Below are 15,834 nucleotides of genomic sequence, written 5' to 3'. Positions count from 1 at the left end.
TATGTAAAAATACTGAAAGATATCTATAGCGGCTCCACAGCCACCATAGTCCTCCATAAAGAAAGCAACAAAATCCCAATAAAGAAAGGCGTCAGGCAGGGAGATACGATCTCTCCAATGCTATTCACAGCATGTTTACAGGAGGTATTCAGAGACCTGGATTGGGAAGAAATGGGGATAAAAGTTAATGGAGAATACCTTAGTAACTTGCGATTCGCTGATGATATTGCCTTGCTTAGTAATTCAGGGGACCAACTGCAATGCATGCTCACTGACCTGGAGAGGCAAAGCAGAAGAGTGGGTCTAAAAATTAATCTGCAGAAAACTAAAGTAATGTGTAACAGTCTCGGAAGAGAACAGCAATTTACAATAGGCAGCGAGGCACTGGAAGTCGTAAGGGAATACATCTACTTAGGGCAGGTAGTGACTGCGGATCCGGATCATGAGACGGAAATAATCAGAAGAATAAGAATGGGCTGGGCTGCGTTTGGCAGGCATTCTCAGATCATGAACAGCAGGTTGCCATTATCCCTCAAGAGAAAAGTATATAACAGCTGTGTCTTACCGGTACTCACCTACGGGGCAGAAACCTGGAGGCTTACGAAAAGGGAGGTTACGAAAAGGTTACGAAAAGGGTTACAGCACCTAACAAACTTTTGAGGTTGAGTGTGATGAGCTGTCCCATGAGGAAACGAAAGCCTAGTTGCGCTACCGCGCACAAAGATCCTTTTGTTACATGCACTTCCAATGTTGTGTATAAGATCCCACTCTCGTGTGGGAAGTACTACGCGGGCCAGACGGGCAGATGTTTAAACGTGCGTCTGGAGGAGCACAGTAACAAAGTGGAAAGCATCGCAATAGATGAACATCTGGCTGCCCATTGTAGAAATGTGACGCGAAGGCACCATGCTTCCCACTATTAAAACAAACTGTGGTTGTCTATCGCCACAGGAATAAGATTACGAGGGAAATTGTGGAAGCAGCCGAGATAGCCAGAGCAGGTGACGAGTGCGTTAGCACGCTGTCTATATTTTTATCAAGGAAAGAGCTTGAATTTTTGGGCATAATGGTCACATGACTGTCTTTTTCCTCCTTCCCTTCAGTGTGTTCTATTGCAGTGGCGTCCCAGTGAGTATATATGTACTCACCAGCTGCAATAAATCAATTGTTGAAAGTAAGCGCTCGTCCTGTGTACTGCTTGTCCCTGTGTCAAAATTTTTGCGCTATGTATCCTAGTCTGAATGTATCCCACCAACACGCCCAAACTTCTTCCCTGCTCCTAACCTCACTGAGCCCTATTATATCCCACTTAAAGCCCGGTAATTCCTCCAATAGCACTGCTAGACTCGCCTCACTAGATAACGTTCTAGCGTTAGAGGTTGCCAGGTTCAGATTCCAAGTGCTGTATAGAGCTGCGTAAACAAGCGGTTAGGAGCACATGCGTCCGCTGGTAGAAACCGAGAAATGCCGCGCTAGTCACACCCGGGCCATATCGCGTGCTCTTTCATGACCTTCCTGGTCAAATCGCGCTATCTCGTATGTCTGTGCGTATGTATATGCGAATGATATATTGAGCAATTTTGAAGCGAAGAGTAATTGAAAGGGAAATTTGCATAAATCTATGACATGGCATTTTGACGCTGAAAAAACAAAAACAAAAACGAAAGGGGCCTTTACTTGTAAAGATCAAAATAATTTCATATCGAGAACAGATTATTTTTTGAAAGGGCTTTGTTGGAGGCATTTTATATCAAAAACCCATTTTTTTTTCTTTCGCGAAGCTTGGGCCACATAACGTAAAACTATTCCAATGTGTATTTATTTCAATCTCCTGACGTCAAATTTGCGTAACCGCGGACGCAAAAATCGGGCGGTGACCCGCAGGCTTGTCTGAACAAACCGATCAAATGCTCCCCTCGTTCATAGGAGGTCACTTTTGTTTGCTTGAAAAACGAATAACACTGTCTAGACTGAGTGGCGTGTCTTAACTAATTAGCTCACAAGAGGCGAGGAGCAGGCTCAAGTGGAGAGGGATTCGATGGGGACGAGCCAGCACACTGAAAATAGATAACGAGATGAAGAGGGTGGTGCCGCTATCTGCGATTGGTCCGCTTTGTCTTGCTTAGCTTGCGGTGGCTCATCGACAATCGTGGCGGCATGCAACGGGAGCTTAAGAATGACACAAAACGGATCCTCAGCAAAGAAGAGTTGGCAGAACGAAGTCATAAACGTGCCGAAAGTTCTGCAAAACGTTACAGGGCGACACAAATAGTTCTTTTTACACGCAAATACACCCATGCTCTCCGGCAGGTGCGAGCAGCCAGTGCGTCAGTGATCGGCGGCAGCCATCTTTTATTCCTTTCGGAATGGGGCAGCCTGCGGCTATTCAGGAGAAAATTCAGTTTTGTTCGGCATATTAATGCATCTTTAACGCGTACACGTCATTTGGACGCCGTGTTTTTTTTTGCGCTTTTTTGACGTCGCGTGGCAGGAAGTTGAAGTCGGCGAAGCCCAAAAACTTTTGACCAATAGCCGAGGCCTAATGGCGAAAAGGCGTCTAATGAGAAATAACTATTTTTCTTTTGTTCAGTCAAACTATGCATAATCAGTGTGTACACGTCATATCAGACGTGACGTATTTCGTAACGTCGAGTGACAAACAGGTGAAGGGGTGTGGTCCAAAAAATTTTTGACCAATCGCGGAGGGCTGATGGCAGAATTGAAATAGAAAATGTTGGAATAGTTTTACGTTATAGCGCCCGTTGTCCAGTGTTTTAAAAAAAGAACAGCCTAAAAATGGCACAAAACCTACCAATCACAGCCAACAACCAACAATCAACCAATCACAACCAACCGTCAAGAAGTTGACGGTTGGTTGCGATAAGCCGATTGTGCGATGGTCAAATGACAGAGTGCCCTTTATAAATTAGAGCCGTGCTCTGTCGAATAAACAGTTGCTAGTCCAGCTTCTTTCCTTTCTTTTTGTATGTTTTCTGTGTGTTTTTCCAGCGTCGTCGGCGACCGCCTGGCCATGAGCATGGAATCCAGTAGGAGCTGCAGATAGATATGCTGCAGTAAAATAAATTCGTGGTAATTCATTGGTCTGCGTGGCATCTACCTTACCCACCCCCTGCCTTACCTCGCGCGCGCTTTGCGCCGGGTCGCTCCGCTCCCTTTATCAGGAACTCTCTGTGTCAGGCCTTCTGGTGAAACATAGAGAAAAAGAGCATGCGCTTAGTAGTCGGATGGGGCAAATAGCATAATACTGCAGCCGTATTAAAAAAAGTATTTGTGGACCGATAACATTCCTATACAGTGCAAGCCCGTAGAGCCACGATTGCGATGTGCCCCTGTTATATACATTATTTCGTTGCTTTGCAGCCGATGACGCTGTGAAAGCTGTGGATCACGGTGCTTCCGCAATCGTCGTGTCCAACCACGGTGGTCTTTATATGGACGGCGTTCCTGCTACGGTAACGTAGTTCTTTTTATGAGCCTTCTAATTCGCGCCCCTACGATGTGCATATGTGCCCGCCTGTGGCTTCAGCTATTTCACGTTGCTCTGGAGCTCGGCTGGGGCGTGTCTATTATTTGTAGTCGCCAGTTGTTGTAAAGGAACTTTACACGTCGAGTTTTGTCAAAACTCAGCGAACTCTGCGCTTAGCAACGTGCCGATTGCTTGTGCGTGTAAAGAGCATCTGGTCATACGCGGTAAGGAAGTCGTGCTGGAAATCTGACAGGCATGCGGCAGGCGGCGCGAAGTGGTAGCCGCCATGCCACGGTTTATTAGGACGGCCAGACATGGTACCACGGGATCGCCCGCTCAAGTCCAGCACGTTAGCCTATTCTTTTCTCGCGCTACATACCGGCGGGTGGTCTTCTTCACCGGCTCTGGAGGCGATATTCGCGCCGCTACAGAGCCCCCGTCCTAATGCGAAGAACGATTGAAATATATGCAAAAGGCGCGCGTATATAAAATAAGAGAGACTTCAAGCTTGTATACATGAGTGGCAATTCGCAGCGACCGTTAAGAAGTTCAGGTGAAGTCCGTGTTGTGGCGAATGGTACAAATATCTCTCTGGTGGTCATGGCTGAGAGTGTCGCAGGCGACGACGTTGTACGAAAAAAAGTGTCACTAGGAATGGGAAGGAGAAAGCCGCCTCTGCTATAGGTTATATGTATAGTGTTGCACGACATAGGGCTGCGTCGAAATGTCTGCCGTGAAAGCACAAAGAGCACACACAGGCGCACAAGAGACGCGTGCCGCAGGAACACAAAGTCTAGACACAGGGCGCATTGTCTTGTGCGTTGAGGACCTCGCCTTGCGTTGTCAACGTCTGCGCGCCCAGTGCGGTGCAACCCGTCAAGCAGAGTTAATACGTATTGGCCGGTTCTTGGCGCCTGCCAAGAACCGCTGTCCTCGCAGAGGGGAACAACGTTGAAGACGGTGCCGTCGAACGGCGTGCAACGGTGGGAGTGGCGAAGAGCCGCGAGTGTAGCTGTGCATTGGTGCTCTTGCTGATTCATGCTGCGTCCCCATTTCAGGTGGGGATATAGCGGTGCAGGGCAGCGTATTGCAATGATCAGCAAGACCTTGGTTTAGAGATGGCGGATTCCTGTCACTGCTCGTTTTTTTTTTTGTGGAATTGCCAAGGGCTTTCGTCAGAGTGGCTACGGAAAGCATATGCTGTCGTCGTCGGTAGCGTCGGGTTCACACGCTCCGATAGAGTTGTACCAGGCGGCACCAGCAGCGTAGGTTGTGAGCGAGACGCAGCCATAGTGATGCCGTCTTGCGAAATCACGGCCTGCCGTAGGTTCTCGCAGATGCCCGGGCCTGATAAAAGTCGGACCTCCAAAAAAGACCGTCTGACAGCTCGCGACTTGCAAGGAGATAACGCAAGTGTTGGTAACTCACGTTGTTAACGTAGAAGTGATTATCGAGCTGAAAAAACCAGATGGCAGAGCTTCTCCTGCAAAACTTCGGTAGGCCATACATCCTCGATAGGTGCAAGCACAGAACACCTTCAGCAAGCTGTTTAGCAGAGAACAGCTTGCGGTGAAATCTCGAATGCCGGTAGCATCAGTGCTGCGGATGTCGCTGAGGGCATCGCGAAGGTTGTGCTTGTGGCGTTGCCGTTGCTCTCGGTGTTGTGTAGGCCGGGCGTCACCGCCTATGCGAGCCACCGTCGCAGGTTTGCGGAAGCGAACAAACGTTCTTGCATAAATATAAGCTGTGCGAACTACAGTGAACACTTTGGTGAATGCGCAGACAAAAAACGAGACGAGCGGATGGCACGAGTGGTTGTGACGCCGCTAGATCTACCACACCTTTAATATTTAATTGGTCATCACCCATTTAACCGAGTGACCGATGCCGGGGATAATGACGACGACTGAGTTATGACATATAGGATGGAAATAATGGTTAATGCAATGAATTGTTAGAAAATAAGACCCTTAAGGTCCTCGATGTCGTTATAATTTGAATGTGTGATCGGGCACAGCCTGTGGCACCTGGGCCAGTGATCTGTACGTTCCATTTTTCTTATTCTTCTTTCGTAATTACACATCGCCCTCAGTGGGATATTTTAGCGATGATGGCGTCCGAGCCATCTCAGGGCTCAAGACAGAAAGCGAAAACAATATAAAATGTAATAGATAGTTAGAAAATACGGCCCTGCTTAGCTGTTTATGATGTGAAGCTGCTAAATGTGTCGCCAAGCTGCGCAGTCTCTTTTTTTTCTTTACCTGACTTGTATAAGTTTTACTTCTTATTGCTGGTAGCGCTATTCTGTCTTGTTTCGCTCTGAAATGGGGCTCGCGGTATATTGTATATCGGTGGTGTTTGACATGAGGCGTTCCTGGTGTACCTGATTGCAGCTGGAGGTGCTGCCAGAGTTGGTGCGTGCCGTGAGTGGGCGCTGTGAAGTCTACATGGACGGCGGCATCCGGTGCGGCGGCGATGTGGTCAAAGCGTTGTCCCTAGGAGCCAGAGCAGTGTTCGTCGGCCGGCCAATCTTCTATGGTCTCGGATACAAGGTGAGCCTCTTTCCTCGAAGTGTGACATGCCGCATATTGTGCGTGTGATTGAGATAGATAGATAGATGGATGGATAGATAGATAGATAGATAGATAGATAGATAGATAGATAGATAGATAGATAGATAGATAGATAGATAGATAGATAGATAGATAGATAGATAGATAGATAGATAGATAGATAGATTAGGATCCCGCTTGCTTAGATGCACGGGAGAAGGCAGAAATGTACTTTAAAGAGATAAGCACAGAGCAAGATCTGAGTACGGAGACGGATCGGCACTCAGCATTCTGAGGCGGCACCTGTCACTAGAACAGTCTATCTTGAAGATTCATTTCCACCGTAAGAAGCGAACTAGCGCTCTGGCTGTCTTTAGCGCATACGTCCGCTGTGCGTGCCTACTGCCATATTGTCTATTGCTCTGAGAGTGGCTGGTTGCCTGGTGCTCCAGTGCTGTACACAGCGTCTGTTTCTCCGTACTTAGGTAAGGGCAGATACCCAGAAGATGTGCGATTATTTCAACAGAGCCACAAGTATCAGAGGTGGGCCTGTCGGCCTATTCAATAAGAATTGCGCCTAGTCGTGAGGTGTACTTGGTTGGCGCGCTACTATTAAACGCCCTATTACATTTCTCTGTTTGCGGGGAGTTCTAAAGTGATAAAAATTTAAAAGGGCGATCTTTATGCTATAGTAGCGCACAACCTAAAACAATGGCATGCCTAAAATTCCCCAGCTGAAAGAACCCGAGGACACTTAAACACTTCTGATGAGTTCTGAATGCGAAAGCCTTACTGTCCAATTGAGCACCGCTGACCGGTCCTTCGAGTTTTGTGCGGCCAGTGATGTCATCGAGTGTTGCGATTAAATTGTTGCGGATAATTTTTTTGTATAGTTCCTGCGTTAGCATGTTGGCTGTAGACTGGGATCATTTGGACCATGTTAATTGCTAATAAATCGAGGACGCCGCATGCCATCGGCGTCCTGAGGGACGAGAGAACGAGGAAACAGCTGCGGCAACCAAGGCCGGCAGGCACGCGCAGCAGCTAAACCCAGTGGGGGGGGGGGGAGGAGAGAGAGATACAGACCGTGGCACGTTCCGATAGCGAGACGGCGGCAATCGCACGCACGCGTCACGCGACTGCCTCGCCGACGACAACTCGTCTCGCCCTGCAGCGTCGCGTCGCCATATCTGCTCCGTCGAGGCGCGCTGGTGACGTGGGGTCGCCGGCGATGACCTCTCCCCTCACGCAACACCTGGCGCCCTCGCGTTTCAGCATGTGCTCCGATTCGCGCGCTCTGCTCCGTCGAGGCGCGCTAGCGACCTGGCGTCGCAGCCAATAGGAATTTAGGTGCCGTTTCACAGCTACAGATGCCGTCGGCTTTTTCGCTGAATGGGCCATTTGATGCTTTCGCATCATATGCGAAGAGGCCAAAAGCTCTTCTACACGATAGCCAGCTGCCGCTGCCGTCCCAAAGCAACACAGCCACGAATGCTTTTATTTACAACGCATACGTGGCTGGCAAGGAATATGGCTTCGTTTGCGCTTAAAGAAAAGAACAGAGGCCAATGAAGTTCGGTTATCCGTAGGATTAATTGATATCCGTTCGCTAAACTGAGCTAAAGTGTCTTTAACAACCCACTGTCCAACACATGACATATTACCAGCGAATACGACTGAGACACAGAGCAGTTTGTAAAAGAAAGTTAATCCCTCTCTCTCGTCGTTGCTTCAAGCTTGTATGATGGCGCCGCGGAAGCAATCACGTACGTAACGGGCGTTTGCTACGTGCGCAGAAGCTGGGCCGTTGGGTAATGAAATTTCGGTTTTCAGGGTGAAATTTGCAAAATTTATCAATCCAAGGAATTAATTGCCTGAGCTGCCCGCATATGCAGAAGTGATTATGAAACTTTTGGACGGCGTACTTCAGTTTCACATTGAAGTCGACCTTAAAACTCTTTAGGTTAGTAAGTTAATTCAGCCAATTTTTGTATTCACTCTTGTAATTAATAAGCCGAGACATTTTTATATTCCAGCTCCTGTGGTGAAAATAACACCGAAGCAATGCCCTAGTTGTCTCATCTTCCACGTCATAAAGAAACTTCAAGCAGTTTTTATGAAACAGCCTAGATATATGTTTTTATGTGTTCCTAAAGTTTGACTGCTGTTATGTTCTGCTAATGCAACAAATGAATTTACTTGCTTTGCGGCACATGAAGCCCCTAACATGTTTTCCCTTATCTGTCCTGTACTGTTTCGTACAGTCCAGGTCCCGTCATACCATGAGGATCCTAACATTAATTGAATATGGAGCTTTCCCGTGAACGAACCTTCGGCGGCGAAACAAGCGACACCTTGCAATCGTTTGTACGCAATATACGAAAAATGTATTCCATACTCATGGAAGGAAACGCGTCAATTTAGTGCAAAGTAATCGCGTACTTTTCTTTCCGCAATCTCTAGTTCGAGTGAAAGCGGCGTAATTTTCGGTTTCACGCTTCAGCCAAAACTCATGCTATCTTTGAACTACCAGATGCGTAGTAGTGTGGCCAGTGCTGCCATTTCGGCGCGTGTCGCTAAACTGATGCAGAAAAATAGGCGAATTTCTGATAAACATTGCATCAGCGTCGTTAAAACTGTTGATAAAACTCGACTGAACTTTATATAACGTAGGTGTGTCAGTACGCCTGCGTTTCAAAACACATGCACACAAAAATTTCAGTTTGGCCTAGTTGATGTTTACTGCATATTATATTGACCGCAAAAAAAGACGTGGGCAGTGGAATAGAACACAAGAGTGACCGACCTTGTCGTTTTTGTGTTCTCTTCCGCTGTCCCCGTCTTTATTTACGATCAATATGATATGCATTCACACACACGGACAGACACACACACACACACACACACCATATATATATATATATATATATATAGCGGCGAAGACACAGCGCACACGAAGCTATCAGCACTCTGCGTACTGTGTGCACCGACTGCTTTTGTTCCTTGTGCGCGCGAGATCGAGCCACAATCGCCGGCTCACCCTCGCACGCACAGCATACGGCGCGCGGCGACGCGCCCTTAGACTTTATACGGAACATCACAACGATGGCGGCACCGACGACAAAATGTGCCTGGAATGTCCATATCATTGCTATCGCAATGAAAAACGTGGGTGACGCTATTTTATCACGTAAAAAAAGCACTTAGGCCTGTTAGATACGGGACCTTTTCCTGAGCCTCCTTCGAGTTCACCAGACCACATCGAATCGCGCCACAGCTAACTAAGGAGCGCAGGAGCACGTATACCACATTCCCGAGGCGCGGCACGTGCAAACAAGTTGGCGGCCCCCACCTCGTACGCCGCATCTGGAGCTATTCACTGCTTCACTCTCCCCGAAAGTGTAGCGAGAGCCTGGCACTGTTCCAGGTAAAGTGGGTCCCGAAGCAAGATGGCTGTGATGCACCGTGAAACCCTGGCAGCATCGCCCCCATCCGCCTATTGTGACGGCGCATTGCAAGCCGGGAAGGCAATACCGCAGAGAGAAGTCCTCTGACAATTGGGGCCCAAGGAGCGACCCTCTCCGCCGGGTGTGACACAATCGCACGGGCGCGTACCATTGGCCGAAAATGACGACACCTGAGCGGGCTCGCCGATTGGCCGAAAATGGCGTCACCTGAGCGAGCTCGCCGACTGGCCGAACGTGACGTGACTTCGAGACACCGAATGGCTTAAAAGCCAGAGACCGGGAGCATTCCCAGAACATTCCTTGATTCATCTCTTTCGAGCTTCTTGCCACGGGCTGCAGCGTCCGAGTTGCTGCCGGCCCGTAATGACTCTATGACTGTTAATTTTTTGGTCGTCTCACTGTAAATAATGTAAATAAACCTCCAGTTTTTTCATCCCAAAGTCCTCGTCAACTCTTACAGGCCACATTATCCATGAAAATTGTGTGGTACTCTTCAGCACGAGCTTGGTCGAATGTTGTTAACACTGCGATAACAATGACGTGTAGATTATGTAGGTCAAATACTGCGCTTCTGCCCCTTATTCCACTTGAAAGCTTCGTGTTGTGTTGATTAGTATGAGAAATTTGCGAAATGGAAGCGGTGCGTGTTCAGATTAGCGTGCACGAGAGCAGCCGCTCCGATATGTACGCCTTTCTACTGTAGATCTGTCTGATTATATACCTGCTGCGTCCTAAATCTCACCATACACTTTATTGAAATTAGTCTTGGAAAATATTTTTCTGCTACGGCTGCGAACATCCACAAGTCGAACGTAGTTAGTGAAAGTGCAGAATCTGCACTGGTATTCAGTTCAAATTGGTTTTGTAAAGTGGAAGAAAATAAAATAAAGAAAACGTGAATTTCGTGAGCACAAAGTGACGTTTCTTAGGCCCACAGCGCTGTGAAGCAAAAGCACGATGTGAATACCGCTTATATGACGACAACCGTCGCTTCATCATGGTCACAGAGTTCATGCACGGTACAGCCAACTTGGGTCACATACGTGTAGCTTTTTAATAATAATGTACGACCTAGATGGCTGTTTCTGAAGAGACTTTCGTAACTTCGAAGTCGATAAAGTGTCGCCTATCGTTCTGTCATGTCGCTAGAAAAATATTCCCCGACGATTATGAGACTCGCTAATGCGAAATTTGAGCGCAGCTGTAACACTCTCAAAAACTAGGGAGGGTATCCCAGGAGTGAAGCGGCCGATGTACTCTTCAATGCGTCGTTTTACTCTTCCAAAATGTCGAGTGGAGTGAAATGCATTGTTCACTCCGTCACCAAGGGAAGAATGAAACGTTCTTTTCTCTGCCATTCTGAGAGAAAGAGTAGAATGCCTGTTCTACTGTTGCGGCAGTAGCGAACAAAACTTAGTGTAATCTTCCGCTTCAACTGTAGGAGGCTGGCCCCGAACATGGCGATGTATCACTCACGCACGCTGAGCAATCAACACACCGTTTTGCTTCTAAGAGAACAGGCAGCCACAGTTCAAAGGAACGCGTAGTGAGCACTCTACTTTTTCACTCGGAATTGTGCCACCGCGCTTGTGCTCTACATCGCGGAACAGCACAGCGCCGGAGAAAGGTGACCCGTCCAGCGAGAAGCAATGAAGGCCATCCTAGGGAGATCGTGTGTCAGCCATCTCGCGCCGCCCCGAAAACACGTAAGTCGTTCGCAGGGACGTAGCCGGGGGGGGGGGGGCTTATAGAGCTTCAGCTCCCACCCCCACCTAAAATTTGTTCGTGCTTTCCATGCACCGCCGACCAAAGCAACCCGCGGCGCCGGAAATCATTCTGGATTTTGTCTAGAACGTCTTTTTCACGCTCGAAAAGCCGTTTTCGGGCTGGATTTCGCGGCAACGCCATACACCGGAAGTCACATAACGCAAGCAGCCCCATCCGTGCACAAAGTTTCAAGGAGGTTTTGATCGCGAACGGGCTCGCCGTGGCATCTCGCGAAGGCCGCGGAATCTACACTCTATCATGGAATCTACGGAGCGCGTGGATGTCAATTCCGAACCTTTATGGGTATAAAGTTCTCATAAACTATTGATGTGAAAGGTGCATTGACATTTTCAAACGTGTGCTTCAGATTTTCAATTGCGGAACTTTGTAAGTTTAATGTTCCAATAAATATTTGACGCCAAAGGTTCATTAACTTTTCTAAAGTCGTACATCGGGCCATACAACGAAACAAGCCAAATCAACACACTATCAGACAAGTTGACGAAGCCCGCAGCGAGGCCCGATGAGACGAAGCGTTGTGGTGGTTCATTCGTGCCGTCATGTCACATAAAAAATATCAAATTTTCTTTTTCACCTGCGCCAAAGCATCCAGTGAAGACACTAAAGCCAGCCAAGGTAACTACGTTCTTATTTATTTTTTCTAGTTTGACTTTTAATCGTGAGGACACATCGAGCCTCTTCATTTTTTTTTTTTGTTCTCGTTCTCCTACCCGCGGGCTGCCAGAGCCAGCCAGAGCGCATGCGTTTTTCTCGTGTTGCCCCGAGCACCACGCGGCGCACTTCGGTGCGCGTTGGGTTTACTCTGGCCGAGTGCATTTTCGCCTGGCAGAGTTTTGGACGCTTTCTAGCCAGCAGACGAGAAAAAGACACAATGGTCGCTCGCCGCCATCACTGTAGGGACTCGACAGAGTGGTCGTGCGTTCGCTTGAGCGCAACCTCTAGAGAAAGTCTTGTCTCGCCGGTGTAGGATACCGAGCAGTATGCGCATTGTTCTTGGTGGACCAAGCATCTCGTGTTTTCTTCGATATTCCTTTATTAGCCACATTAGTTGCCCAAAGTAGGCATTCGATTGTGACCAACATACTTTCCTTTTGCGTTTTCTTTATTGCGGTGCCCCCGCCCCACAAAAAAAAACAAAAAAAAAACATCGTTGCGAAGCGGCGAATTGTCGCATGGTGAAAGTTATATTTTGTTACTCCTTTTGCGGAAAGTAATGGGACATGTAGGGGGGGGACGCTTCAGCTGCCGGATACGCTTATTATATTATTGCGATAGCAATTATATGAACACTCTAGGCGCATTCCTGCCGTCGCCCTCATGTTCCGCATAAAGTCCAAGGGTGATAACATCGTGACTGCGCGCCGCATGCTGTATGTGCAAGTGAAAGCGTGGGGAGGGGGGGGGGGGGAATGGGTGAGCCGACGGTGGTGGCTCAGTCTTGTGTGGCAATGGAGAAAAGTGAGGAGCAAGCGCGCCGCCTTCCGTCGCGCGCGATACATCGGGGGGAGTGGATGGAATGGGGGCGGGATCAAGCATTCTGTAAACCTGTGATTGCGCAACATGTTTATTTGCCTTGTTTGACCCATTATATACCGTAACTTTTTCTTAGATACGTAGATTTATTGGATACTTATACGTATGTTTAGATATCTTGTTGCGAGGTTTTGTGTATACGTCCAGTGAACTTTGTTTCCAGTGGCACTCTTTTGCCCTTTATCAAGCTGTATCTTCGCATTTGTATATTCCATTGTATCTTCACATTTCCAATGTACGAGGGCGAGTCAAATGAAGGTGAGCCTACCCACCCTGCGCAATTATGGTTCTGTTCATTATCTGCAAGGCCTGCGCGTAGCACACAGGCATCTCTCATTTACAAAAGTGTCACGCAGGTGTGAGGATAAACGTTCTTTAATGGGCTCATACACTGTGTTGAACATAGTTGCGTGACGTGATAGGCGCTCCAGAAGTTGAGCAGCGTGGTGCCGTGAGGTTTTTGACAGCTGTAGGTGGTTTCCCAAAAAGAAATTAGTCACCGTACGGCTGCCGTGTACATTGAACATTGCATTTCATTGGCCACTGTGAAGCGTTAGAACAAACGGTTCAAAGAAGGACGTGAAAGTTGCAAAGACAATCCCAGACCGGTCCAAAGCCACCCCTAACAAAATTGCAAAGGTTGATGAGCTGATAACACAAGAACGGAGGATAAGCATCGATGAACTGGCAGAGCATGTGAACATCAGTCACGGTTCGGTTCACCGTCACCGTTCACGCCATAATTCATGAACAACTCGGCTATCGGCTCTTGTGTGGCAATGGATGCCCAAGATTTTGAACCACCGCCAGAATACGGAAAAGTTCGGCGCCGCCTTTACTCATCTGATTCGGTATCATAATAAGGGTGACGATTTCTTGTCTGCAATTGTGATCGGAGACGAACCATCATGCCACTTCTAGGAGCCTGAATCACGACGGCAAAGCTTACAGTGGAAACATTCGAGTTCACCACCCGCAAAGAAAGCAAAGGCCGTCATTTCTGCCGGAAAGGTGTTGTTGACTTTTATTTTTCGATCGACAGGGACCATTACTGATAGAATTTGCTAAACCTTGAGAGGCTATCAATTGTTTCCGATGTTGTGAAACGCCGGATCGGCTGCGTGTCGCAATCAAGAACAAACTACGTGAAAAATTGACGAATGGGGTCATCTTGTTCCACGACAGTGCCTGTCCCCACGTATTGACAGCACGTAGCGTTAAAGAATTCGTTTGCAGCATCTTTGGCAATGGCAATGCAGTTATTATTTATGTATTTGATCCCTAGGCAAGTTGTTTAAAAGGAAGCTTTAGCTCGGGCCCAGCTCCGACGTGGCCTATTCAGATACATGTAAAACGCAGAAACGCTTTTCTGAGATAACTCTTGAATCGCTTTTAAGGAAATTTGTTGCATTTGAGAGAGTAAGTTAAATTCTAGTGTCTGCTGGAAGCGGAATTTCGATTTAGGGCCCGAACAATGTTTAAGATATTTTGAAAAATTCGAAACTTCGAAGAAAATAGAACCACGAAGTTTACTAATTAATAGCTCTGCATCAAGAACATATCGCAGTTCTGTAAATGGCATCCATTACACTATTCAAAGCGGACGAATTGGATATGTCTATTTGTATCTTACGTGAATTGGCTGTGTTATGTACAAGGGTTCTGCAAAAGTCATATTTCATAATACTTAATTTTTTTAGACTCATGTGTAACATTAATTTTGTCCGCTGTAGATATACTATTAAGTGCAATTCAGAAAATTGTGATATCAATTTTGTGAATTCAATAAAATATTTACGACCGAAATCGAGAATTCGAAACAAACAGTCACTAGAAATTATGTTTTTCTTTTAAATGGAACAAACCTCATCAAATTTGGTGTGGTGGTTGCCGAGAAAAACGGATTCTCATTCTATATGTATTTAGATAGGAGCATCTGACCTAATGTTTCCTCTTAGGAGGAGGCCGAGGTGCATTGTGAGCCCCCCTCGAACGATATTTCTGGCTACGCCACTTGTCGTTCGTTATTCGTTGGATATAACAAGAAATTCTCCACGGTGAGTGAATTCTAACTCAGGTGCACATTCTGCATATATGACATGCTATCGCCAGGAAGTCGTCGCGGCGCTTCGCCGACGCGATTGACAACGGACTAGGCAAGCGCGCTGTGTCTCTCGGTGTCAATCGAAAACGCCAGTCGTCGCGATAACTGCATGGGATTTTATCACTTGCCGCTACCTGTAAGGGCTTTGAAAATTGCAAACGCTGCCAGCACCATGGTATCTTCAATTAGACGTGAGGCGAGAGGACGCTTAAAATGTTTTGTTCACCAGCCCATGATTCCGAGCTTATGCGGAGCGTGCATATATATATATAGCGTGCGTTTTGTGTGTTCGAATTTATTCAATTTGGTAGCCTACTGTGTCTGCAGCGGTGGCGTAGAGGTAGAACACTCGCCTCGCGTGCAAGAGGTCCGTGGTTCGAATCCCGGTGCCGGCAATTTTCCACCGGATTAAAAAAAAAATCCGCGTGTTGACAAAATTGCACAAACAGGCCTGGAGTGTGGCCTGATCCCGGTGACCAGAACCGGTAACGCACTCCCTCACCAGAGCAGGATTGGCCACCCTGGTGCAGTACTTGGCCACAACCTCCTATATGAACACAACAATCAAACCCCGACCCTCAGTTCCCAGCAGCTGCGAAGCAACTGACCACGGCGGCGGTCAGACCTGCGACGCAGCAGAGGGTGCTAAGAATCACTGGCTCCGGACAGGCCGCCATTGGAATATGAACCTGACAACGTTTAACACTAGTACGTTATCTAGTGAGGCGAGTCTAGCAGTGCTACTGGAGGAATTAGAGGGCAGTAAATGGGATATAATAGGGCTCAGTGAAGTTAGGAGGCCGAAAGAAGCCTATACAGTGCTAAAAAGCGGGCACGTCCTGTGCTACCGGGGCTTAGCGGAGAAAAGAGAACTAGGAGTCGGATTCCTGATTAATAAGAATA

At 47.5% G+C, this 15,834-nt stretch overlaps 1 protein-coding gene across 7 annotated transcripts in view; it reads left to right on the top strand.

Moving 5' to 3' along the window:
* Positions 1-15,834, top strand: part of LOC142580050 (2-Hydroxyacid oxidase 1-like) — a 134,551-nt gene that overhangs the window by 102,587 nt on the left and 16,130 nt on the right. For all 7 annotated transcript variants that reach the window (XM_075690807.1, XM_075690808.1, XM_075690802.1 and 4 more), the window contains 2 exons: positions 3,382-3,473; positions 5,881-6,039. In XM_075690807.1, the coding sequence (XP_075546922.1) occupies positions 3,382-3,473; positions 5,881-6,039 (251 nt within the window). The remainder of the gene's footprint in view (positions 1-3,381; positions 3,474-5,880; positions 6,040-15,834) is intronic.

Source organism: Dermacentor variabilis, chromosome 4 (genome assembly GCF_050947875.1).
Source record: "Dermacentor variabilis isolate Ectoservices chromosome 4, ASM5094787v1, whole genome shotgun sequence".
NCBI classification, from domain to species: Eukaryota; Metazoa; Arthropoda; class Arachnida; order Ixodida; family Ixodidae; genus Dermacentor; species Dermacentor variabilis.
The sequence above is the reverse complement of the archived record's forward strand: the minus strand, read 5'-3'. Positions and strand labels throughout refer to the sequence as shown.